Source organism: Carassius gibelio, chromosome B4 (assembly GCF_023724105.1).
Source record: "Carassius gibelio isolate Cgi1373 ecotype wild population from Czech Republic chromosome B4, carGib1.2-hapl.c, whole genome shotgun sequence".
Classification (NCBI taxonomy): Eukaryota; Metazoa; Chordata; class Actinopteri; order Cypriniformes; family Cyprinidae; genus Carassius; species Carassius gibelio.
Window position 1 is genome coordinate 2,686,905 of NC_068399.1, and position 13,099 is coordinate 2,700,003.

Sequence of the window (13,099 nt, forward strand, 5' to 3'; positions counted from 1 at the left end):
GTGAAAGGGCTATCCCGAGGTCGTTGATTGGCTGGAAGTTCAGTCTCTGAAGTGACGTCTTGGGAAGCCCGTGGTTGTTGGGCGTTGGCTGAAAGTGCAGAGTCGTGTTCGCTGGTTGAAGTTGAATGGACGTTACAAAACTTAACTCAGAACACGAAACTCTCAAACGGAAAAGAAAAGAAATAAAGTTTGACGAGACTAGGTTGTGTTCCTTCTCATAGTAGCAGCAGGCAGGCACGCTGGAACAGCGCTCAAAGAACAATGATGACTAACCGCATGGCTAGATGCTACAAGCTAAAGCTAGGTAGCAAAGCTACAAGCTAAAAGCTAAGAGCAGGCATGACTGATAGCACGAGCAAGGCTGGAACTAAAAGCCGACATGGCTAATAGCAGCAGCTAGGGACTAAAAGCAGACTAAAAGCAAGGCATGACTGATAGCACAAGCAATGCTAGAACTAAAAGCCGACATGGCTAATAGCAGCAGCTAGACTAGAACTAAAAGCAAAAATTTAATCGTATCCAAAGTATTTAAACTTTCCTGTTGGCCACCCCTCAAATGTTGCCTTGACCAATCAGATATGTTCTTGGGGTGGGTATCATAAATCATTTGTTTATCTTACCAAGCATGTGGTTCTTGCCTCACATGTTCTAATTTTGGACATGATTCCTATAACATGATTATGATATATTTTACAAATAAATGATTGTCAGGACAATATCAAGCAAGAAAATGCGATTATTTGAATACTAGACATGACTATGTATCCTATAGTTATCAAAAGACATACACAATAAGTGATTATACATGATAGTCAAATGTGTGGGTTACACGTAAATGAATATGGAGTTAAGCAATGGAATGATTCATTCATAAGTCTTTTTTGAGTTCATTCTGGTCCATATATAATGTATAAAAAGGGTTTCTTTGCCATTCTCTGGCAAAGGACTTTTCTGTGAAGACAAAGGTTTAAAGCCCTTCCCCCTTAGGAATTTCAGTCTGGTTTCACTGGCTGGGGGGGGGGGGGGGGGGGAAGTCAATGCAAGTATTTAACTTGATCTCCTGGGTTTACATGTGATGTCCAGCGTTGCATTCCAATCACGAACAATAAATTTGACAATCTCTTCTTCGAATTAAAATTGTCAATAATTGTTCTATTGGTGTTAATGTTGAAAGCTGTTGTGTGAACAAGTTGGTTGGTTGGTTATCTTGCTTGGTTCTTGTGGCACTAGAACTGATTTATGACTTCCTGAGGAATTCAGCTCATGTTTCAATGCACACAGCTCTGATAGACTCTTTGATTTGTCTGATTTGACTCATTTCTGCTACACTTGGCACAAGCTGATTGGATCATGCTGCATATGCAGCCAATGAGCTTCCTGCCTTGCATTTATATGGCTGGCTAGCATTCATTAGAGATTCCTGCAGCGCGCTTTCAGAGTTTCTCTGAAACCCTCCACCTTCCCCAGCTCCACCTGTATAGATCTGCTATGGATAATTTTATATGCTATTCGCGATCAGAGTTTTTCTTCAACCCTAATCAAACACACCTGAACAAGGTAATCAAGGTCTGAAGGGTTACTAGAAAGCTACAGGCAGTTGAGATTTAATTAGGGTTGAAGCTGAACTCTGCAGGACTGGGGCTCTCCAGGAACGGAGTTTCGTTATGAGAAATGTGTTCTCATAAAATTTAAACTGGAAGAACGAAATGGCGCATTTCCCTTAATAATAGATATAATCAGTGCTGTTGTTGTTTTTACTGATGTTACAACAGTTAGAAGTAAAGTTTTCATTAAACCTAGACACTTTTTTGATGCTTATTACTTAATTTATGAAAAACTAAAAGATACAAAAATCCAAAAGTGCCAGTTAAGGTGTTGAAAGAGTTCACTGCAGACCACAGGATGACACGCAAGTTATTTTTCAAATATCCCGTCCATTTCAATCCCGGAAAAATGACCCCCGTTCCCTCCCACTCGTGTGTTGAATTTTTTATTTTATTTTTGGCCGTAATCTATCAGCTACAGTTAAAATAAAATAAAATACAGTACAGATCACAGCATGCTAACACACGGTCTCTATTTTTTATTTTTTTTTCATTTGAATGTAGACATTTCACTCTACAGATTTATTTTTCATACACAGAGTTTCGAAGTTTCTCGCTCAAGTATACATGACCGAGATGGCAGAATCCACATCTTGTTTGCTTTAACTAATTATTTTACAGAAGCACAACGTTTTGTTGTTATTCTGTGTGCATGCACACAAATAAACCTATATGGATTGAAAAGATTTATTTCTTTTATCTTTATGACCAAAAATGTTGGAGTATTTTAAGAGCAAGTGAGAGCACCGGCGTCTCCATCTGTCCTGCTGTGACCGCTGCTGTTCAGCTTCCACACACACTTCAATAGCGCACATTTCTGTAGATTAACATTAGATTGAGCGGCCATGTAAAGTTGATACTACAACTATGGCTCGACCTGACCAGATTTCTTGCGGCGAATAAAACATGGTAGCAGCTGGTACTTCTGGTGTAATTTGAATGGGAGCATATCTGCAGAATAGCATATCTGCACTTTACTCAGAAATCTACTTTAAGCACAAATTTGAATGTGAGATTCTGGTAGCAATATCTAAATTTAGAAAGAACGGGTGCGGAATATAACTCATCTTTTTTTTTTTTTTTAAATAAAAAACATTACAAATTATTTTTTACAATTTAACTGATGTGTTAAACGGTGAAAATTCTTACTGTCAGTTAATGGGTCAATGTTAGCATCCCTTCCCAGATACCATGATCTTCCAAACCTGTTTTATCTTCGAGTTTGCTTCTTTGACTGAGGTCATGAGACAGGTTATCAGCTAAAAATACCCATCAAGATGAATAAATGAGGTCAATTTATGTCGAGTTAATAATTTGTTGGTAGAAATTGTGATTATATTTTGTCATACAATGAAAGTAGCATATGCCAATTCAAATGAGTTTTAATGATATATATATATATTTTTTATAAAATGTTAAGAAAAGGCTATGGACCACAGTGCTGTTTTATTTTTGCAACCACACCCAACAAACAAATTTATATATAATGAGTTTTCATTAATTAAATGTTAATATGAGAATTTGTAATGTTTTGCTGTAATTCATTATCATTATAAACTTCTTTTATATATATTTTGTTTATTTTCACTTGTTTCATCTGTTTAAGTGTGCAGCTTTTATAATTCAAATACCAACATACCTTAACTTGATTAATAGATTACAGATGCACAACAAACCATGGAAACAAACTTTCCATTTACATGTATTTGAACAAATAAATTATAAGCTTTTTTTAAATTGTTTTATGAACACAATTTAATCACGTTCCTTCATGTATGTCGTTGTGACAGGTTTTAATTTACATTTTAATTTATCACACAGAAACATGCTGTTGGTCACTGACAGTATCAAAGGTGCAACAACATTGAAAACAAACAAAAAGAAGAAAATGCAAATACTGAGGTGGATTTTTCCAGAGAGGTTTCTATGTAAATGCAGTACATACAGACCCTCAGTCTCTACCACATTCAAATTAACACACTTCCAGAGAATTACAGAAAGAAAGACCAACAACAAAACAAAATGTCAGAAAAACACATGAATGAGGAAGAAAACCTGAAAGTGCTATTGTTCAGAGTAATAAACAAATGATGTGATGCTGAATGAGGGATGAGAACAGATATAATAATCACACAGTTTGCAGCTGTATACAGAAAGATCAGAATCAGGACAGAAACACACAACCTCTGAAGTAAGAACAACCCATAATTTAAATCTTAAACTAGAATTAGACTTTGACATGTCACTACTGTCTCTATCGTTGTGTATGTGCATTTATATTCCTTTTGAGATGGATTTTCATTTATCACTGAAATCATGTTTTACACCAAAATTAATCTGATTTTATCTATATTTTTCTTCCTCAGAAATGGACCAAACTCTATATTTCATCCTTCTCACTGGTGAGTGTGTTTGTGGTTTTATTTCTGGTTTCTAGTTTCATTAGGTTTGATTCTGTTATGAAAAGCATTAAATCAGAGTCTCTCTTTCACAGCTCTCTGCTCTGTATCTCAATGTGTTCAGCGTCAGTATCACTTTATAAATGAGAAGAAGAACTGGACTGGAGCTCAGAGACACTGCAGAGAGAAATACACAGATCTGGCCACCACTGATGACATGAACGACATGAAGGAGCTGAACAAGAGTGTGACTGATAGAAGTCTTGAGTATGTCTGGATTGGGCTGCAGAAGACGGGTCGTGATGAATGGCAGTGGTCTTCAGGTGAACCTGCGCTCTATCTGAACTGGGCTTCTGGACAACCACAAGATAGAGGAGAAGAGTGTGGTATGATGACAAGTGGACAATGGCATGATTCGCCATGTAGTGATAACCTGCCCTTCATCTGCAACAACAGTGAGTTCATTTTTAGATGCACTATATACCAGTTTTTGGATTGTTAAAGGTATGACCTATTATTATTTTTTTTGTGAATTTAGAAGAGAATGTGGATATTTGTCACACTTTCAGTGTTGATACAAATTTTGTCAATACAATATTTTCCAGAGGAAAAGACTTTTGTTGTCCCTCTTATGGGACAACAAAATATGATAATTCATCACAATGAAAACTTGCTATTAAAGAGCCTGACAATCTTAGACATCTAAATTGATCTTATGTTATTATCAATTAACCACTAGACATGTTTCAGCTTTATATTTTCAGTCTTAAGTATCTCAACACAAACCTACAAGTGTTTTGTTTTTCCTATGTAGATTAACTTGAGTCTGGTCCATAAAGGAATGATAGTCCATTATAACGTAAACCCTCGTATCAGAGAAATGAAATGTGATTCGATAGTGAATCTATTTTAACTCGCAGCGCTGGGCTAACATCAAGTTTCTGTGCTTCTAAATATTTCTCTGTGCCACTGATTGTCTGTATTTCTGTGTTTCATTTAATGGTTTGAATGCACATGTTCTAGACAATCAAAATTAAGTTTTTAGACAGATCACAGTATAATGTGAAATATCTGAGGATTTGAAACATCATCATTACCAGCTGTAGACGCAGCTCAAGTCTTTAATCTTTTTACAAGTGAGTTTAAAATATAACTTATAACCCACCCAATGTGTATATGATATCAATAAAACATTGTCATATTATATTTCTAAGGATTGATATTGCCACTTCCATAGACATTGGTGTGTATTTTGTAAACTACAAATATACATTTTGCGAATGCTTATGTGTATTTAAATGGCTGAAACTTAAAATAAGCATTATATGGTGGAAACACTGAATAGTTATAATTAATATGATAACCTCATACACAGGGTTAAAAGGGGTTAAATGATGCGTTTCTAATGTTTCCATTGCTGCTTCAGTGAATAATGAACAAATGGATTTTCATTTGATTTTCTTAAAGCAAACACAGGAATCGTCCTTGTCAATCAGATGATGAATTGGAGAGACGCTCAGAGTTACTGCAGACAGAATCACTCCGATCTGGTCACTGTGAAGAACCAGAATGAGAATCAACAGGTTCAGAAGATCATCAATGATAATACTTTATCTGGATCATATGTCTGGATCGGTCTGTTCAGAGACTCATGGCAGTGGTCAGATCAGAGTAACTCCTCATTCAGATACTGGAAAATTGGTCAACCTGATAATGATGGAGGTGAAGGTGAAGGCTGTACAGTGGTTGAACTGAATGCTCAGGGGCAATGGCATGACGTCCCTTGCACCCACAACTATACTTTTGTGTGTCATGAAGGTTAGTAGATCCTCACAAAATACTATCCATCTCCTCCAGATCTCATAAAGTTCACGCTACAGTAGGTAGACAACCAGAATGGGTAATACCGCCATGTGTACCACAGGGCCACGGTGTTAACTGCAAGTCAGTCGTGTGTTAAAATAATTAGTGAAACTACCGCCCTGCGGATTACGAACTGAATGTAATTGTAAAATGTTGTTTTTTTTAATGGAGGTGAAAGGAGGAAGTGAATCAACAATAACATTATAATATAACATTTTAACATTGTTACAAACCATTAGAAAATTTAGTTAAAGTGAGTTAATTTCAAAATGTAGGATAGTCTTAGGCTACAGTCTACTCATCAAAAATTAAAAGAAAGACCTTTACACAAAGGCTCTTACTGCACGCTATTGTTATTAAAAAGCCATTATATAATAGGTTGAGCACAAGCAATAAGTACCACAAGGCACAGGCAGAAGTAGCTTAATAGTTTTGAAAAGGAGATTTTTTATTTATTAATTAATAAAGAAATGTTTTTTTTTAATCGGCTGCATGGTGAAATTCACAGTGCTGACTCTCTCCACATGGACCTTTATAGAGAAATGCAACCTTCGCAGATTAGGTAATGCTCTCGTTTTGAATTGATTAGTTTAAAAGAGGACATTACAAGCTTTCTGTAGATACATTTCTCATGTATGTGAGACACCCCAATTTTAAATTATTTTATTATCAGGAAAAAATTCAAGTGATCGAGAGGGTGCCTCCCTGTCATGCTTGTGCATTAATAATTTTCACACAAACACTTGAATATGAATTATAATTCACTTTTTGCATATGCATTACAAATTAAACAATTTAAACAATTATCAAAAATTGAAAAACCAAACAAGATTTGTAATGGCACCGACGAGTTCAAACGACGTCCAGGTCGCTCAGCCCAGATTGTGATTTAATTACTTTTTTTTAACTACTTTTGCTTTCTCTTTTAACACACATAACGCCTGCACTGATCAATTCTGACAAAGAAACACTTTTAGAAATTGGACACCACTTCACTGACCTGTTTCAGGAAACTTTATCCTCTAATCCATCGTGGCCATCTGAGATTCTCCACCCGAGGTGACAGATCAAGAAACACTGGGGGTCAACAGACTGAGGAAAATAGCTCACAGTCCTCCTCTAATGAGCATTCTGCTTGACAATATCCAGTCTCTGGAGAATAAGATAGACGATCTTAGAGTCAGGATAAGTTTCCAACAGGACATTAAGGACTGTAACACCCTTTGTCTGAAGGACAAAGGACATGCCCTCGGTCCCGGACGCTGCTGTAACGTCGTCTAATAACTTCTCTGTTCTACGGATGGACAGGACAGCCGAGCCATTTTCTGCTCAGTGACTCCGGACCCATGAGGCAGGGACTAAGGACCATCTGTGCCTTTGGAAATAAATTCTCTGCAGAGGTTAGAGCAGATCCGTTGCTGGCTGACGAGCTAAACTCTTTCTACGACCACTGTGAAAACAATCTAAGCAATGCGAGTCTGATGATCAGTGCGTCAGGAAGCAGCAGTTAGAGCAGCAATGATCATGTGATCACGGTGTCGAAGGATGAGGTTCGGAGAGCCCTAAAGCGAGTGAATGTAATAAAAACAGCCGGACCTGATGGGATTTCTGGCCATTATGAGGTCCTGTGCTGATCAGCTCACTGGTTTGTCTCTTGATGTCTCAGTGGTTCTCATCTCTTTAAAAAATCTGTCATCATCCCTGTGCCTAAGAACAATAAACCATCTTGTCTGAATGACTATCATCCAGTTGCCCTCACAACAACAGTCATGAAGGTCTTCAAAGGAGTGTTTAAAAACTACTTAATGCTCCTCCATCCCAGTTTTGACCCTCTTCAGTTTGCTTATTACCCCAAACAGATCCACTGATGATGGCATCTCTCACATCTCTTCGCTCATGCACATTGACAGAAATAACGGGAACTATGTAAGGCTACTATTTATTGACTATAGCTCAGCTTTCAATACTTTAGTCCCCATAAAGCTTCCTTCTAAACTCATAGACCTCAGCCTGAATTCTTCACTCTGCAGCTGGATTCAATAGTTCCTCACCGGCTGACCTCAAGTGGTGAAACTAGGCCAGTACACCTCCAGCTCCATCACCCTGAACGTAGGAGCCCCACAGGGCTGTGTCCTGAGTCCCCTGCTCTACTCTCTCCACACATGACTGTGTGTCTTCGCACAGCTCCACATCTTTAATCAAATTTGCTGATGATACTGTGGTTCTGGGCCTCATTCACAACAATAATGAGACCGGATACTTGGATGAGGTAGAGAAACTAACATCATGGTGCCAGGACAACTGTCTCTTTCTGAATGTGAGCAAAACTAAAGAGCTGATTGTGGACTTCAGGTAGAGACAGCAGCAGCCCTATACTCCTCTTATGATCAGCGGGACCCCTGTGGAGAGGGTGAGCAGCTTCAAGAACCTTGGTGTAAACATCTCGGAGGACCTGACTTGGACTACACACTTTCAAACTCAGGTTAATAAAGCCAGGCAAAGACTGTACCATCTGCGACAGCTGAGGAAATTCAGGGTCTCACCCCAGTAACCATCTTTTCACTTTGGTGCCATGTGGTAAGCACTTCCATAGCCTGATGGCAAAAACCGAGAGACTCAGGAGGAGTTTCTTCCCCCAGACCTAAACTCAAAACCAGCCTCTTAACATCTTCATGTCTCCACTTAATGTTCACTTTATCAGTAAGATATTCATCATTCACTAACTCACATTAACATACTGACAGTCTCAACCTGTTTGCACATTTGCCTCTTGTACATTCCTGTGTATCTTAATATTTAAGACTGCAGTATAATGCACATATTTATATTGCCTCTTGTACATCCTGGGTACCTTAATATTTAAGACTACAGTGTACTTTGCATAATGCACATTATTCTGTATAATCTATTTAATTTTACAGTATACATATGTTTTAAATATTTTATTCTTATATTTGTATGGTTTACTTTTATTTAATTCTTTCATAACTAGATGTATGTACATTTTAATCTGTGATGTATTTTTTAATAAATGCACTGTCCATGGAGCAGATTCTCATGGTCCTGATTCACATTTCACTGCTGGTTATGTATGCTCTATATTATTGTGTATGTGACAAAAAATTATTGAATCTTGAATCTTAAGAAGAATATTGAGACAAATAAGAATAAATGCTGCACATGCACTCAGCATCAAAAGCGCCGTGCAAATCATGCACCCTGATATTTTACACACCTGCATTTAAATGCGGATGCAATTTATTTATTTATTTTATTTTTTCTTTACTTAAATTAAATGAAAGCAAGTAAACAAGGCTCCCTTTAAAATCACTGCAGTTGTCAATTAATGAAGCTCTTATCATGCAGGTTTAATTTATTCATTTCTTGTTTTAATTAGGCCTCAATAATGGGAGTTAAATTATACAGTGCCTCACGTTTTACTAAAATAATTTTTAAACACAACAAATTTTAAATCAGTGTACAGATATTTGTCAAAATAAAGGACAGGTAACGAATAACAAAGTAGTGCCTGAAAAAAAATGCATGCTGTTTTATTGAAGGAATTTTAAAATTAAAATTAAAAAATAGGCCTAATATGTGAGAATATTGAGATTTTGCATATTAATCCATGCAGGCTAGCTCACTAAATTAGGCTACCACTTTTAATGCTTCAATACAAAGTAAACCACAATTTCTTTAGGATAATATAACAATTCATATTATATAAATAACACTCCACACCTATTAAATGTCAAATCTAATATATTGTGTAATACTGTGCAGCTTAGAGAAAATATAAGCAAAGGCACATAGGCTTGACATTCATCCTACTTGAATTCGTTCTAAGAAATGCATAAGTACTAAACTTTCATCTGTGAATATTAAATATTTTAACTACAGTGTTTCTCTTTCATTTTCCCCGACTGCAGCCATCAAATGTAAAACATCGGTGAAGCAAATCTGATGGCTATTTGGGAAAATGTGCTTTAATGCGCTTGTTTGATAACTTGTAGATAAAGCGCTACTCAGCGGTCAAAAGCTGCAAATGCATTTTGCAGAGTGTGTGGTGACAGTACACCTGGTGGTAGAACCATTATTTTGGTTGGCCATCTACTGTACATGTCTGACATGACAAATTCCTCCACAGTGTTTGTTTTCCATGTTGTTTCACTCTAGTTTCTGCTTCTGATTTGTTTGGTTTCTGATCATGGAGAATCTGACGTGGGCTGAAGCTCTGAGATACTGCAGACAGAATCATGTGGATCTGCTCTCGGTTCATTCAGAAGAGATTCAGCGTCGTGTGATGAACGTGGTTAAACGAGCGTCTACTGAGGCAGTGTGGTTGGGTTTACACAACTACTGCGTCATGAACATGTGGCTCTGGCTGAGTGGAGAGGTCGTGTGCTATCAGAACTGGGCTCCAGGGAACGGAACGACACCCGAAAACTGCAAACTGGAGAACAGAAAAGGAGCAGTTCAGTCTGGAGGAGATCAGCGCTGGATCAGCCTTCCTGAATCTCACAAACTCAACTTCATCTGCAGCAGAAATTAAGAGCTAAAGTGTTTACTTACATTAACAATTTTCATAGGCCACTTCATTATCTGATTTACTTTTATGTTTTTTTATTTAGTAAGTTCTGAGTGAATCTCCTTATTGGGTTTTAACCCCTTTGCGTGCAAACATCGCTGACGGCCCCAGTTTATTATTGTTTCACTTTCACAGCACATTAAACATCACTGTCTTACTTCATCTGGACAAACTGTGCATCAATGGAAAGTTTAAAGACTCAAGCTTCGATATTTGACCAATATTTTGATAAAACATTGTTGCAGTGACAGATATTTAGTGATTTATGTCAGGAGTGCAAAATAATAAATCCGTATTATGCCACATTTTGAATAGAAATTCACAACTCACTCATATTCAGTCACGTCAAGAGCGGTTTATTTGTGTTCACATAGACTCACTGAACAGCGTCAATAAGGATTTACAGACCAAAGATGCATATCTGCGGAGATATATGTATATATTTACTGATGTTTACTTCATATTTCTTCAGACAGAATCGTCATTTCTATTCATTTTCCACGGATTTACGCGATCAGATGATAAACAGCCTCTCCCAGCGATCTCTGTGTGCGCAGTGGTCACAGCTCGTGCGGTGTGTGACTCAGACTCTGATTGGGTCTTTCAAACGTCAATCTTAGAGTTTCATATCTGGACACCGCCCCATCGTGTCACATGCTTCCTGCACACTTCCTGGTAGTTATCTGGCCAAAACAACACTGAAACACCTCTGTACACACAAAATATCCGAATAATAAACCCGCGATTACGATAGTAAAGCTTGGTATGAGAATTTCTTGAGATCTGGGGCGTTTTTATAAAAAAAATCGAAAATGTACATCGGAAATGCTAACTTGTGCAGCGATGAAAAAGGCTACAAATAACATATTTTTACAACAGTAAACGACCAAATTCCACCCCTGATCGCTAAAGGAAGTTATTATAAACACTCGATCGGGGTTTAAAGTGAGTTTTGAGTAAAAGTGTATTAATAATTTCATAAATTGTCAGATGTAGCTTGATGCTAACGTTAGCACCAATGCTTCTAATAGCAGGTGCTTTTCTTCTTCATAATGCATTTTTGTCTCAATAATTCACGTAAGGTCGTAAGAAAATGTTTTGTTGTATTTTTATAGTAAGACTTTTGATAAATAAGGGCTAAATGCAAAGAGAGACTGAAGTGAGATCGCTGCTTTGTTGCTTTGTAAAGCCTGAAAAACCACAATCAAGGCTAATAAAGGTGGAATAAAAACAAAAGAATAATGATAAAAGAATAATGCGGATAATGTGTCATACTTGGTGGAGGTGTGAAAGAACCGTTTGGTGAGAACAATACAATCATGATTCGGGCAGTTTTCAACAGTGAAACATACATAAAGAGAACAGGAAAGTTTACATGTGAGATCTTACAGAGATGACAAGGGCCATAAATCAATCTGATGAGCCTTCTCTAAAAACACACATGACATGGCCTTAGAAAATATTTCATAAAATTCACAGTTTTACAGATTCGATTATGAAATTTTTTATGAAGTCTTGGAAGACTTGTGGCCTTAGCTACACTGTGTTTTCAAACTCATTTCCTACATCAACATTTTTTTAAATACATTTAAAACATATGTTTTTAATATTTTTATTTTTGTTTTTATGTTTGAGCTTATATATCTCTATTATCATAACAGTCTGAGTGATTCTGATTCCTGAACAGTAAACTTTAAAGTGTCAGCTTTGTGAACAAAGGTTGGTTATGTATCTAGTGAGAAAGAATCATGAGCAGAAACCTTTTTATTTTGGGTATGTAATTTCGGTCTCCATGCCAAAAAAGGGGGGTTACTAGTAAGGGGTTAAAAGTGGAAAAAAATCTGTTTTATTTCTGTTATGATATATGTGTATTTCCGGTGTGGTTATGACTCTGTATGTTTTGCACTAATAATTTATTTTGAACACAAACATGAAAACACAACATCAACTCAAATAAACTCACGTACAGCTAGATTTGTCTAATTGTTTTATTTCCCCTCAACATTGCATTAAACTAAAAGTTGTTAGTAACAAATGGGTAAAATTTTAATTTGATTGTATAATAATCCTGTGAATTATAATATGGATTCTCTTCTCTAATAATCTGATGAAATAAACATGACAAAACTTCCACTTTTAACTCAATACATAAGTTCATTTACTGCTTTAAATTATTAGAACTGGCTGCACAAATCATTTAAATTAATTTTAACTATTAAAACGACTTAAATCACATCTTGTATAACAAAACATGTTGCCTCTATTATTGAGCATGCCTCTTACAACTGGCTCGTAGTTGCAACATTAACAAGAGGCAACACTGGCGGGCAAGTAGAAAAAAGAAAAGATTTATTTAACAAAATATAACCAAACAATCAGTTGTCAGTATATATACATTAGTAGTGAAGAATGCATGAGAGAGAACTGGAAGCTGAAGGTCTGCATAAATAGTAACACAAATAACAGAAAACCAAAAGAAGCCGCTCATTCAAGTACCGTCACATCGTTGCACCCTCTCGCTAATCCACCGTGCTGGAGCTCTTACAAGCCCGATGATGAGCCGCAGGTGGAAAGACCACACCCCCAGAAACGACATACCTAAAACTTAACAAAAAACAAAGACAGGCCCAGCACTAACTGGGACC

At 36.9% G+C, this 13,099-nt stretch overlaps 1 protein-coding gene across 1 annotated transcript; it reads left to right on the plus strand.

Annotated features, from left to right (window-relative positions):
* The first annotated feature begins 3,972 nt into the window (after positions 1 to 3,972).
* On the plus strand, positions 3,973 to 10,446 carry LOC127956035 (C-type mannose receptor 2-like). Its single transcript, XM_052553790.1, has 5 exons — positions 3,973 to 4,006; positions 4,099 to 4,458; positions 5,471 to 5,725; positions 6,553 to 6,563; positions 10,080 to 10,446. The coding sequence occupies exons 1-5, from the start codon at positions 3,973 to 3,975 to the stop codon at positions 10,416 to 10,418; spliced, it is 999 nt and encodes a 332-aa protein (XP_052409750.1). The 3' UTR covers positions 10,419 to 10,446.
* The last annotated feature ends 2,653 nt before the right edge of the window (positions 10,447 to 13,099 follow it).

Coding starts and splice junctions, on each gene's coding strand:
- LOC127956035 (XM_052553790.1), top strand. CDS start 3,973: ATGGACCAAACTCTATATTTCATCCTTCTCACTG. Junction 4,007..4,098: donor ATATTTCATCCTTCTCACTG/GTGAGTGTGTTT, acceptor TCTCTTTCACAG/CTCTCTGCTCTGTATCTCAA. Junction 4,459..5,470: donor GCCCTTCATCTGCAACAACA/GTGAGTTCATTT, acceptor ATTTTCTTAAAG/CAAACACAGGAATCGTCCTT.